Source organism: Petromyzon marinus, chromosome 2, assembly GCF_048934315.1.
Source record: "Petromyzon marinus isolate PM22_M1 ecotype Great Lakes invasive population chromosome 2, UKy_Petmar_22M1.pri1.0, whole genome shotgun sequence".
Taxonomy (NCBI): domain Eukaryota; kingdom Metazoa; phylum Chordata; class Hyperoartia; order Petromyzontiformes; family Petromyzontidae; genus Petromyzon; species Petromyzon marinus.
Genome location: NC_133668.1, coordinates 10,563,509 through 10,577,548, shown reverse-complemented (window position 1 = coordinate 10,577,548; position 14,040 = coordinate 10,563,509). Strand labels below are relative to the sequence as shown.

General features: G+C 40.6%; 1 protein-coding gene across 7 annotated transcripts in view; it reads left to right on the top strand.

Annotated features, from left to right (window-relative positions):
- Nucleotides 1-13,323, top strand: part of LOC116947738 (oxysterol-binding protein-related protein 6-like) — a 52,325-nt gene extending 39,002 nt beyond the window's left edge. For 6 of the 7 annotated variants that reach the window (XM_032963847.2, XM_032963817.2, XM_032963828.2 and 3 more), the window contains 14 exons: nt 203-377; nt 851-981; nt 2,459-2,557; nt 4,004-4,126; nt 5,365-5,464; nt 6,514-6,776; nt 7,355-7,492; nt 8,153-8,216; nt 8,849-8,927; nt 9,094-9,238; nt 9,350-9,494; nt 10,080-10,206; nt 10,414-10,536; nt 10,953-13,323. In XM_032963847.2, the coding sequence (XP_032819738.2) occupies nt 203-377; nt 851-981; nt 2,459-2,557; nt 4,004-4,126; nt 5,365-5,464; nt 6,514-6,776; nt 7,355-7,492; nt 8,153-8,216; nt 8,849-8,927; nt 9,094-9,238; nt 9,350-9,494; nt 10,080-10,206; nt 10,414-10,536; nt 10,953-11,061 (1,821 nt within the window). In that variant the 3' untranslated portion in view covers nt 11,062-13,323. The remainder of the gene's footprint in view (nt 1-202; nt 378-850; nt 982-2,458; nt 2,558-4,003; nt 4,127-5,364; nt 5,465-6,513; nt 6,777-7,354; nt 7,493-8,152; nt 8,217-8,848; nt 8,928-9,093; nt 9,239-9,349; nt 9,495-10,079; nt 10,207-10,413; nt 10,537-10,952) is intronic. The other variant, XM_032963837.2, reaches the window with a different exon arrangement.
- The last annotated feature ends 717 nt before the right edge of the window (nt 13,324-14,040 follow it).

The following is a 14,040-nucleotide window of genomic DNA, read 5'->3' as shown; positions in this document are numbered from 1 at the left end:
ATTCAATTTGTAATCCAAACCGTATCATGTTATCTCATTGTATAGCAAGTAATGATGTGTGAGGTCTTTGCTCCCCTTTTAACGCAGTAGCCTTGTCTGCGTGATGCTCCTCATCAAATTGTACTGTATTAATCTTTGGGTGAAGGAGCATATATTTCCACGTCCATGAACACCGAGTATCCTTTGGCTTTCTCGCTACCAGGTTCCCAACAGCATGCCCACATCTCCGCTGCGATCCCACGCCTCCAACCCAAACCTGGCATCTGCGGGTTCAGACGCGGTCCTGGCCAACTACTCCACCAGCCTGTCAGACGGACTCAACATTTCACCCGAGCATGGGAGGCTTTGCCAGGACTTTTACTCCCTGGCACAGCGAGGTGCGTAAGATTATATTCCACACGGCCATGCAAAGTTTTAGATGTTGCTGGCTTATCAAGGCGCTCCCGCCTCATATCGTGTTTGAAAATTACTGCATGCAATTGCATGCTTAAGCAAAAACAACCGCTTATATTCATAATGTGCTCATAATGTAACAAACGTCTCAGACCTTGGAAATACAAAGGAGGGAATGGGAGGGAGGACTGAGCAAGGGAAGGAAAGAAATGACCCAATTTATGGATCTGAAAGAACGGATGAAGAGGAAAGTGTTGAGCACAGACTTGAAAGCAGAGAGGAGAGGACCTGGTGGAGTTGCCTATGGGGAGAATTTCAGAGGGTGGGGTCATAATAGCTTCCACCCATGGTGGAGCAGTAGATCTTGGGATCAAGCATTGTCATGCTCACTATCTATAGCTAAGTGTGCATTCACAGATTTGTCGGATTTGTTTGTTTCTCTTCCATCCCCGTGCAGTGCACACGAGTCTGTGCGCAGTGTACATGGCACTCAGCTCCGAGCGGGAGAAGGGGAAGAAGCTGGAGCAGGAGTCACTGGGAGCAGGCGCCGCTGTACACTTGATGACTCTGCGCAAGTCTCTCTCGCAGGTAAGGGACTCGACAGAACGACCTCTTGCACATTCACACCCCTCGTTCACAACTCGCTTTCCAGTGCTTAACTTACGCTTTCTCACACACTCACAACTCTCTTTACAGTGCAATGTGAGAGTTTGGGTTATCCATTGCAAAGCGAGAGCCCCAAGGTTTGTGGCTCTCTTACCTGTAAACATTTTAAGGGGATAGAAATCAAGCCATTAATTCACATCTTGCAACTGTATTCATAGGCGTTTGTCAACCTCTCATCACATTAGCAAATTATTTTAAATAAAGGCACCTAAATCATGAATGATTAAATAATGAGAGGCTATGCTAATTTGCTGAATAAATGTTTTTACATCAATGTGCTCTGCACATTTGCATGAAAATATGCTTGAAACAAAAGCAATAGTTTATATTGGGAGTTATTAGGTTATACGAACCATTCTAAAGTCAACGGTTTCACGTGATGCCCATCCACATAAAATAGTACAGCATAATGTCAGTGCCCACTGATACGTGACTGCCAAGATCGTTATTCATTCTATTCATGTAGTGCCAACGATAGAAGAATAGATATATAAAATATTAAATCAATTCAGACTAAAACAAGCTGGATTTTTTTTTGGCTACAGACAGGGGCTAGGAATACACTGTGTGTAGTGTAGCATGTGGAGCAGTGGCACGGTGGTTCAGTGCACTGCGCTATGAACCTGGTGACTTGATTCCCAGCCACGACGAACGTGAGTTACGAGTGATATCAGAACTGGTCTTGGGCCTGCCGTCTGTCGACGTAGCCTTTTAATGAATGCTGGATGCATTGTGCATACATCAGTCCTGGGGAAGCAGCCTTAAAAGGGGCAAACATTGGAGAATGACCACCGCATAGATGGAGCTCGGCTCATACACAGGAGCAAGATGGATTGTTCATTTACTGGACCACAAGGGATCATGACGACATGCCTTCATGCATAAGTGGATTTATAATGGCTGATGATATAGTGTATTTGTATCATGTATGTGTATTATATAGTGCATTTATATTCTATATTGTAGATAGTGTATAGTGTAAAAAGCTGCCCCCTTGTAATGTCACGTGCAACATCTGTTTAACGAAAATTGGTAAGGAATACATTTTCTATTCTGACACAAAAAACAATTTTAAAAAAGGTTAATTTACACAATGTGTAATTTCTGGACTATTTCAGACATAGAGTATTGACAATCGCCTATCAGTACACCGAGTAACGAACATATTAATAATTTATTCCAAGAATGGACATTAATCTGATCAACCTGGAGTTTGTGGCCTGGGTAATCCAAACTTAATTAACTTTACTGTGCTCAAGGAAGATACTCGTGCGCTGCTGTGCAGTGGCATGTGTTCATCTTTGGCACACACACTGTGCACACGCGCACACTGTGGTGCGTGGGTACGCAAGCAGCTGCGGTCATGCGCATACACGTCTGTGTCGTCCCATGTCGCCAGGCGGTAGCACTCAATGTGGAGCTGACGAACCGGTTGAGCAGAATTCACGTCGAGTCCAACCTGAGTGAGCTCATAGCAGCTCCCGCTGGTGCAGAATTAGTGAGTGTTAAAAAATAGCGTAGACCATTACGTTTGCATGGAATTAAAACCTGCGTATGAACAGTGCATTTCTCAGTGAGCATGGAAATGCTTGTGCATTTCTTGCAGTATATACCATCATGCACGGTATATACGCACGTGAATAATGTTAGTATGCGTTAACATTATTTGACTCTTGAATATTCAAAAATATTTAGAAACCGCTGATTTATTTCGGATAAACACGTCTGAACATGCTAGTCCATTACATGTTGGCTACACTGGAAAAAGTAACGCGTAACAGCTTATGGGCATTAACATGTGTTGAGAGGCATTAATCAAATACGCTGACTCAAATGACAGACAGGTGATGTGAAGTGCTATATGCAGCATGATTTATGCATATCGTGTTTCCGTGAACAAGAATCGCAGCACTTTTTTTATGACATCACCACTTGCTCTGCCTAACGCACATTCAAAGTCTGTTGCTCTTCATAATACTGCAACTTTAGTGGGACACTAAACACTAATGTTTACGAAACACTAATGTTTAGTACGCCTAGATTAAGCAGAATTAATTTTTTTATATATTTTGGATGTTCAAGAGTCTCGCAATGTTACATGTTCCAATAAACTTACTGTTTCATTTGCATGATTTATTATCCAGCCATTCTCTATCCACTGCTAGATTGTATTCTCCATAATGATGCCCATTCTGCATTCCTGTGCAATTGTATTCCCTATCAGTCCTACATGTTACCCTGCTTTCATAGCCCTATATCCACTTTGGTCATCCCTTCATGACCATTCCCTGCTGCACTTTATACATGGTATCAAACGGTTGTATGTGCGTTTATACAGCATGTATAGAATGCAAGCGTATATATAGTATATACATGATTACATATTATACTGGACTGTTTTGAACAGGATATGAAAGATATACACACTTGCTCTTTCTATTTTCCTTATCAATGTAAGAACCACTTGCATCAATGAATGTATTTGTTGATTAAAAGCTTATAATAACCATAACATCTTGCTTTAAAATATTCTGAGTTATTCCTTCTCAAAACCTAACCGAACGCTTTGTGTGTGTTTTATTCAATAAACATTTTACCAAACTATCATATTTCTCATTTTTGGCCACTAATTGGTCATGTGCGAAATCACTGGCTGCATAGATTGAGCATATCCTTATGCGTTAGAAACGGTACAACTGTCCGTGCTACATTAATCAGTGCTGTCGAATTTCACACCGATTGAACCAATTGCAACAAGTCATAACATTGTCAAGCACATGACTGAGTCCAATAAGACCTATCATTGAAGGAAGCCCCGCACTCAAGAATAAGTGTTGTTTGGATAAAGTTATTGCAAAACTGCATGGCAATCGCCAGTGTGCAGTAGCGTCCCATCATGGCTGTGTAACGCGACACTACGCACTCGTGTGGGTGTGGGCAACAGGCGACCGAGCGGCCGATGCTCGGGCGACCTCTCCTGGCCCAGCTGTCTGAGAGTCAGCTCTCCGTGTCAGAGGGCGAATTCTATGATGCCCAGGAGGTGCTGCGATCCTCAAGCTCATCAGAGGTGAGACAACTGGCTGCACACCTTCACCCCTTCATTCGGCAACTTCAGCTGGCGATAAAAGGTGCTACTACTGTCAAAAGGTTTTCATTTCATTCCAGGTGGAGAATTGACTCTACCCATCATCCCTCTGGGGTGTAAAATTGAGATACTTTGTGGAAAGTAAATAGCGGTTGAAGATTGGCTGAGTGCCGTCCAAGGTGATGAGTGCTGTCCAATGCACAGATCAATTGGCAAACACATTGAGAATACACTACTGTCAATGGTTCAACTTTTTCTGGCTAAATAACCTAGTATGAGTTTATTTGTGTGCACAATGCCACCAAATAAATACCCATTTTCTTACAGAGATCTCTGACTTGGTACTGGAATTTATTACAGCACCACTTTCAGATGCTGTAAAACATTTTAATTGTCTCATAGGGCACCACGGTGGTGAGATGTAAGCTACCTCGCCTGGTATACAGGAGGTCATGGGTTCGATACCGACCCTGATGGCTGTTGTACATTTGGAATTTGCATGTTCTCCCCATAGTCACGTGGTTTTTTCTCTGGGTTCTCCAGTTTTTCCCTCCACATTTAGAAACATCCGTTTAGAGTATTTGGCTGCTATACATTTTTACATGATAAGCCACTTTGTTCAGCTATTATTTGTGGCCTGGTCACTTCTGAAAAGAGCTTTATAGCTCAGTGTGCCTTTAATGGTAAAATATAAAATATTTTGAAATAGTTTTAGTTTATATTTGAAGTAGAAGTTAAGAGTCAATCATAAAATTACAAGTTAATTAAATACCATCACTATCAGCCTGACTGGTTATCCTAGTATCACTCCCATCACTCACCGCCCAAGCCCACCTTTCCTCTCCCGGTACACACATAAAACACCCTTCTCTGTTAACCTCAATATTTCCTAAAGGACAGCTGGCTAAAACATAAATATTTATTGTTCTCTGTAACAATAAAATAATCTTGTTTTTTAGAATACGTTCGCAGAAGCAGAAAATGTACACCTAAACTGTCAAGCATAACTGGATAGCAGTAATATTTTTCCTCTTGTCAAAAATGTGAAGTGTACACAGCTGTGAATCACTTATTATTTTTTAATTTTGTTCTATTATTAGAACATTAATTGGGAGAATATAGTTGTTGCCCCTAAAGACTCGGTCGTCGTGTAATTGGGGCTGCCGATTCCCCAATGGTTGTTCGGAAACCCAATTCAATGTGCACTGTGTCCTCCAAAGGCTACGGACGATGACGATTCGAGCATAAGTGATGACGTCAGCGACACGATCTCGGAGGACACAGGCAGCCGAGCCAGCTTCAAGTCTCAGCAGAGCAACGGTGCGTTCACGTGTGCACAACCTCGCCCCTGCCGTAACCTCGCTCACACCTCGATTGCTTACAGTCTGCGGAGGCTGCTGCGGTGATTTACGCTCATGCACACACTTATAAAAAATATTCTGATGGGAGTCCATCTGGCAAACTGGAGCATACTTGGACATTTGTATGGTATGTTGGCTTTTGTATAGCCATGCATGGAGTGGAAAGGAATAAAAGTATGATGTAAGAAAGAATATGATTTTTGATTTAAAGCTTTCGTGACTGCAGTGATTCATATTCTTGGTTCTTTCGGTAAAGTCACGTTGAAGGGAAACAATAAAATAATAATATATATATAAAACAATAAAATTCTCACGACGTTTCGACTGCAACACCTGATGATGACTTTACCGAAAGAACCAAGAATATAAAGAATATGATGTAAGACATTCATATTCTGTTTTTTTTAACCATTGCTGCCAAGCAGCATCCATGGATATCTGCTGCATACAGTGGATATTTTTACTGTGCTTTGCAGGAAACTGGTCATGCTTACCCTCTGCATCCACTTTGTGAAATACCTTCGTGTTAATAGATGTTTCAGATGAGATGTTATGTAAGGTGCTCCGAGACGCCCCGGCATATAGGACGCTTTCTGTAAAACTAATGATTGTTATAATTTATAATGGTTTCATAAAATTTTGAAATAACGTTTATAACAATAGTAACAGTAGGGTTTTTACAACACTGATAATCATTGTATACAAGAAGGAAAGTATTCATTGGCAGTGGGCTGGTCTATGACAAGCTAAAAAGCTGTGTTTAGAAAAATACAAGAAAGTTTGTGTCTTAATAAAGCATAAAAATTTCCTTACGTAAAGATAATAAATGTATACACCTCCAGGCTACTAGCGAAGGCAACTGCAGCAGTGTGTGGCTCTGGTATTGATAAATGCTTAATCTTTTACGTGACACACGGCAGCCTTGCTTTTATATGTAATGATGGGTCTAACAAGGTAACAGCTTTATAAGCACCCAACATTCCTTACGTGTGTTGTGTTTATATGCAGCTCCGAGCAATCCAGAGACATTTGATGGCAACCGCGAGTTTCAGACAGGACGCCGCATGCACCTGCCCGCCCCCGCGGCTGACACCAGCAGCATTGGCCTCTGGGACATCCTGCGCAAGAACATTGGCAAGGACCTCTCCAAAGTGGCCATGCCCGTAGAGCTCAACGAGCCATTAAATGTGCTGCAGAGGCTGTGCGAGGAGATGGAATACAGCGATCTACTGGACCGCGCTGCAGATACTGACGACCCAGCCCAGCGCATGGTACCTGCTTGTGCTTGCGATGCATACTTAGTGATCGTGCTTGTGCACGTAAGGCACGATTTGCTATTTTATGCTGGAACAACCTTGAATAGTTCCCAAAATTTAAAGCAACAAATCACTTTGTGTATTGTTATTATTATCAACAAGGGAGTGTTGAAGGCCCGGGCATCTGTTTATTACAGATGAAAAGGTCAGTATACCTCTCATAAATTATAAACCGAGTGCATGTTCAAGCACAACACAGGAAGCGGTTGCTCTTTTTACTATAAAATGGGCCATCCTGGTATATTAGGAAAGTTTTCTAAAATATATATCATACGGGATATGTGTGCGTGCACCCTGTAAAATTTACAAGGCATAAGACACTACTGCATGAACAGTAATGAATATAACTGGTATGCATCTTTAACATTTAAAGAACACTCATGTGATTTGAATTCATGGACAGCAGATCTCACTAATGACGCATTTCCAACACGCCTCAATACATCACATCCCTGATTTGTTTTGCCGTAATGCAGTTATCACTCCGTTATGCTAGCCATATGATGTAGCAAATCTCAACTTTGCTTACACAGGTGTTGGTGGCAACCTTTGCCGTGTCCACCTATGCCTCCACCATCTCCCGCGCTGGAGGAAAACCGTTCAACCCTGTGCTCGGCGAGACATACGAGTGCATTAGAGAGGACCGCGGCTTCCGCTTCATCGCAGAGCAGGTGCAAAAGAGATCGTTACGTTGCGATAGCCATGCGCATGGATCCGCATGGATCGTTAGAGGACACAATAGAATAAAAGGCCAGATGAGCCATTAAGATAAACATATTTGGGCAAAGGTACACCAACAAAGGGTACTTGGCAGTATATGTTAGCAAACAAAAATGTATAGAATGCAAGTATAGTTACTTCCAAGTGATAATATTTTCTCTTGTGTAAAAAATTCTCATAGAGGAATGTTTCTTTAAGAAATTCTAGTGAATGCATTTCAACTACAAATGTTTTTTTACATTCGTTTTTCCAATTGTACTGGTTACATTTTTTTAAAATGGTGAATCCAGTATGTATATTCAACTTATTTCGTACCGTATGTAGCCAACCGTGCTAATCGCAGGTGTGGTCATATAAAAAACAGTGCAGAGTGATAAAATATGATAACATTAATTGTATCTTTTCTAGCACTTACATGCTGTCTAATTATATTTTGTGTAGTATCCCTCTCAGTCATGCAGTCTGAATTTTACTCCGCACAGTTTGTGTTTTTTATCCATATATCAGATCAAGACATTACATTAATTTAATTGTGCTAACAGTAAGTTGCATGCTTTGATCAGCAGAATTTGAATTATGCTGTTTTCCCTGTTCCTGGTCTATCTTTCTAGGTCAGCCACCACCCTCCAATTTCTGTCTGCCATTGCGATTCAAAAAAATTTGTCCTCTGGCAAGGTGAGTTGTGGAATTGGATTTGTAGTTCAGCTGATTGGCTTGGCATCCTGTACAAAGCTGTTAAAGCTATGAGGTTTTCTCACCTCAAGTTAATTCCTTTATTCGTATTGCAACAAAACTGTTTCTTTTTTGTGTGTAGGTATATTTACATAATATACGAATTCTGCAATACAAATTGGTCGTTGTTATAACAATTGTTGAGGACAAATCCATTTATAATGAAAGCTCTATATTTAGCTGAATATCTATGAAATATTATCCTGTTAATTAAACTGTCTTAGTATTGTGATAACATTAAGCTGTCCATTGTTCCTTTTTTATAAATTAACAGAACACAGTTTTGTAAGGAAACCTTTGTATATAGAGAAAATACATTTCCATGCCATCTCCTTGTAATGGTAATTAACGTTTTAAAATCACTTAAATATTGAACTAAGAGTCAACTGCTGAATGATGGGAAAACCCCTCGAAGAACGTGCAATGAAATGTAAAAAAATGTTCAAACCCTTAAGAGCCAGCGTTTACGTTTTCCAGCATTTGTAATCATATTTTATTCGATGGGAAATAATGGAAACATAGCATGCATAAGTGAACAGGAGAGATGTGATTTGTGACAATATGTTTGCACGCAGATGTGCGTCTGAAGAACAAGTTCTGGGGAAAGTCGATGGAAATTATCCCTGTGGGCACAGTGAATGTCAAGTTGCTCAAGTGAGTGTTATTGCCACTTCCTGCTGAACAACCTTCACAAAACAATGACTTCTTGTTGCTCATTAACTCGCAGAATGACAGATACTAAGCATGAGAAGAACGTTATATTGTTTGTAGATTTCTTACTGTTTCGGTGCTGTTCCAATACTTGGGCATGCCATCCTAGGTATGGAGATGAATACGAGTGGAACAAAGTGACCTCCTGCATCCACAACATTATGGGAGGCCAGCGCTGGATCGAGCACTACGGAGAAGTTATCATCAAGAACAAGAAGAGCAATGTGTGCCAGTGCAAGATCAACTTCATCAAGGTACCTTGATTGAAAGGGTGACAACTACCCTTATCTGGCTGCCTAGTCACAGCACTCATTACTAACGCAATCAAAGCGGCCGACTCAACGTGGTTCTCCGCCCTGGTCTAGGCAAGTTACTGGAGCTCGGAGGCAAACCAGGTTCAAGGCACCGTGATGGATCAAAACGGCCGTGTGCTGCACCGCCTCTTTGGCAAATGGAACGAGGGGATGTACTGTGGTGCTCAGCGCTCAGCACGCTGCATCTGGAGGCCAGGTAAACATCACATTGTACAACTGGTGAGTCCCAATTAGGATGAAACTGGTCCACATATATATTGAGCTAAGAGTCGAAACTGCCATTGCATCGCTGTTGCTGTCAGTTGGTCACATTACTAAGTTATTTTGATGGTGATGAAAGACAAGAGGATCACAATGCATATCTTCTGAAAAAGGATGTTTTTGTGTATAATACACAAAGGCTGAGTGCTTTTTACACCTTTTGTGTCTTGCTTTAATTGAATAAGAAAATTGTGGGGATGGGGTTTGTGCTTGCAGAGGACATAGGGATACAGTATATACGTCACTAAAATACATACATTACCCCTACAAGAGACAAAAAATGGCTAGCATTGCATTATATTTATGGAAGTGGTAGCTTCTGACAAAAACATTTTCATGAACATTTTTTTCATTTTCACCTTTCCAGAAAAAAAAAAACATCCAACAAGCCCCATCACTCTCATTCTGACATAAATGATTCCACTCCAGTTGAAAGCACATTGACGCCAACGCCTCCCCTATCATTCACTGAAATAACCTTGACTACCACTGCACTAAATGCATCCACCAATGCCCCCAGGCTCCCTGCCCCAGGATCACGAGCTCTACTACGGATTCACGCGTTTCGCCATCGAACTCAACGAGCTCGACCCTGTGCTGCGGCCACACCTTCCTCCCACGGACACACGTTTCCGACCTGACCAGAGGCAAGTCTCATTCTTTCTCCTGACAAACTTAATTCGGCGACCCGCAGTTCACGGATGCAGATTACAAGATGTGCTGTTTTATGGCCATAAATGTATAAAGGCGTGCCATAAAAAAACGTGTTTTCCTTCCCATGCTAATCCTCCAGCATTGGGCTTATGGTTTTGTTCACCTGAGCATGCCAACTTGTATTTCAAATGTGTCAACAGATTCCTGGAGGAGGGCAATATGGAGTCTGCCCAGCGGGAAAAGCTGCGCATCGAGGAGTTCCAGCGGGAAAAGCGCCGCCTCATGGAGGACAAGAACATACTTTACACACCACGCTTCTTCAGGTGTGCCCCACATCCCTTCCACGACAGTGTCAAATACCACTCTGCATTGTTCTGATGTATTTTGACAAAACTGAGCTGTGTGTTTAATAGAGCTTTGCTAAAATTTATTACTTTCTCATACACCTATAAGCAAGCATTTTGGTATGGTATATTTTATGTTAGGGGGAGTTTGATGGATGATGCAGGCAATTACTATTGAAAGAGGCTCTGATGTGATCACACATTACATTTGTCGTGTAATTAAAAGCAACAAGACAACTGCTGAGTCAAAGAAAACCACAGAAGAATAAATGCACTCAAAGCTTTCGAGTAAAAAAATGTGACAACCAAACAAATCTACATCATATGTTTTAGAATTTCTTGAAATATTGATCACACACTGAGCTTTGTTTGATGTCTCTTGATTGTTTTTGCAGAAAAAATATTACACAGGACAGCCGGGAGGAATTGCTGATGAACAACACGTACTGGGAGCTCAGAAAAGATCCAGGATTCAGCAAAATAGACAATCCTATCCTCTGGTGACGCAGCACAAGGAGAACATAGTGAAGCCTAGGCTTTATCGAGCTGCATTTTACTATGTTATCCTTGACATCCAAAGTGCAACTTTACTTCTAGGCATATCTTTTGCGATGGGGGAATAAATATGCAATTATCTGGTCCCAAATATGCATGAGTGTGTTACTGAAGATGGATGAAAATATTTGGTGATTTTAACAAAGGTCTCAATATTCCCTACCCTAAACCTAACACAGACTGTAAGAGCGTGTAACCAATCATTTGAAACGGTTGGATAGTCTAAAGCGAGTAGGTTGTGGTTTTCTGGATTAACAATATAATGCAATGTAGAATTATGTAATGACATTATTGCAGTGTCATGGGGTTATCGGCATACTGCAAGTGATATGTTGAGTAAAAATGTATTCAAAAGCCAAATAGACACCAAATATTCTTGGGTCTTTCGGTAAAGTCACGTAGATAGGTTCAAAGAAAATCATCAAAAATAAAACTACGACTTTTCGATCGCCCCCCCCCTTTTCCTGAAGACGACCGCTTCCGTTGCGATCAAAACATCGTAGTTTTCTGTTATTTTAAAATTATTTTCTTTGAACCTATCTACTTGACTTTACCAAAAGACCCAAGAATATGAATTCTTGTAAGTCACGGAAGCTTTAAGTCAAGAGACACCAAATAATTTCATTTTTTGTTTTCTCGGCAGAAGGGCTTGAGGTAAAGCACAAATGTTTCAGTTACTTTAACCATGTTCCAAAATGTCATATGCCCACTCCTGGAATAAGATATGCATATGCTGTATTTATATTTAATCTAACATATTAAATCAGTCTTTGTTTGAAATCGTCTTAAATATATATATGGGGAAGTCTCTTTTTTTCTGGGCCTGTGTAATTTACATTATCTAAAGTATATATGGTACAAACAGGTAACATACATCCTAGATGTGACTACTTGCCTGTACTGTCAAAATTATTATAGAGAATTGTATATCTAGTAAACGCCCAAGCACTTGCTTGCAAGAATTTGTTTTCAGCAGCTATTTATATTTAGAACCTGTAAGTGGTGTATTGGCATTCAATAAAACGGTTGTGGGATAATAATGCATATGCTAAACAAGCAGATATTTTGCAGTTATAGGAACAATACTAATTGGAACTATTCTTAACACAGGTTACAGGTACCTGTACTTGCCTGGAAACACTATACTGTATTGTTTGAAGCAAACAACGTCATGGTTACAGTCCATGTTCAAGGTAGAAAAAAGATCAAGTCTCAATGGATATTGACCATGAACAATTGTATAAACCCCATGAAGATCCTGCTCACGATGTGTCCCACAAAGTGATTTTTCCCCTGTGGTATTCGCTAAATATACATGGTGAAACATAAACCTACCTACGGCTGTAAAATTTTGTAAAGTGTTTATTGCATTTACAAATCAACCTTATGGCGGGACCCTGGGGCCCCATAAGCCCCCGGCTCTCGCATAAACTGCGTTGCAGCGTCATTTTATGTATGTTGAAGGCGAACGATACGGCGATCTATTCCTCTCGACGAGCTCTACACGATGCGCTAATCAAAGTTTTAAAATGTTTCTTCTGCGCATTCGTCCTCGCTGCGCTTGGACGACATGACAACAGAATGACCCGTGCCAGGTGGGTCGCGGCGTTTATGTGCGCGGTGGGACGGAGTCGCCAAAAATGAATTACGATTTTGACTTCCGTTTATTCGGGACCCCGGGGTCCCGCCATAAGGTTCAAATTATAAATTTTCACTCAACTAAAAACACCTGTTTCTCTGATGAACGTATGCTGGTGGTACCGAGCCAGTGGTGGGAATTCCGCATTGTTACATTAACCAGATTTTCCAGAGGACAACCAAAATGAATATTCCACAAAGTGGCACTCTTTGTATCAACCCTAAAAGGGATAGGTTAAAAGAGAACAGAACTTGCAACAATCCATCTTTACTTATTGCAAGTGCAAGGCATTAAATGTTACTATTATAGACACCTTGTGTGAAATCATAACTTTAAGGACATTTACTTTACAAACACAGCATACTTGAAATAGTTACTGCCAGACCTATGACAATGTTCTTGCCATGCGTTTCATATGTAAATAGAACCACGGGTGTGGTTGTATATACAGTATTTAACTCTATGCTGTAGATCTTAGGATTCATGTGTATATGATATTTGGCTGTGCCTTTCTTAAGTGCAATCTTTGGGCTGTTTACAGTAAAGTACATAATAAAAACTCCTGCAACTTATTCTCTTGAATTTGTTTTTTCAATGAATCTGAAAAACAAATTCCTCAACTATAGCAGCATTTGTATATTCAAAATAGCCATAACCCTGTCAACAATTCAGTTAAGTGTAATTGCGTGATTCTTCAAAATTATTTTGGCTATACCATATGTAGTGTTTACATTTGTAATACTACCATTTTAAAAATGTATTTCCAATAATTGGGATTGCAGCACTGGTGCACTTCGAATTCGTTTTGGGTTCCTGGCCAGCATCAGTGGCGAGTAATATATTAACTTGTTCTGGGCACGCCCTTCATTAACCCATACTGAGAAGCCTGGTGATGTATGGTCATACAATCTCCATCGTCAGACATTAACACAATTTATATTTCAAACCCAAGATGGATAAACTGCTTTCCAACCTTATAATGGCTTGTAATAGAAGTACAAACATGCACTCTTTAGTCCCTTACAAAATTAAGTCCAAACTTTCCAAAAATATGGTAATGGTATCACGTATTGCTTTATATTGTAAAAAAAAGATTCCATGAAATCCGTAATGTAAGTCTGTCATTCTCCCATTCAAAGAAATTACTAAACCACTTAATTAAGTTGATTAAGACCTCAATAAATGAGTACAAAAACATTCCTGCGGAGGGAGCTGGTAGGAACGTTGGGTTGCTCGGTCAATGGCGGCATGGTGTATTCCGCAAATATGCCCGACTGAGGGTGGGCACA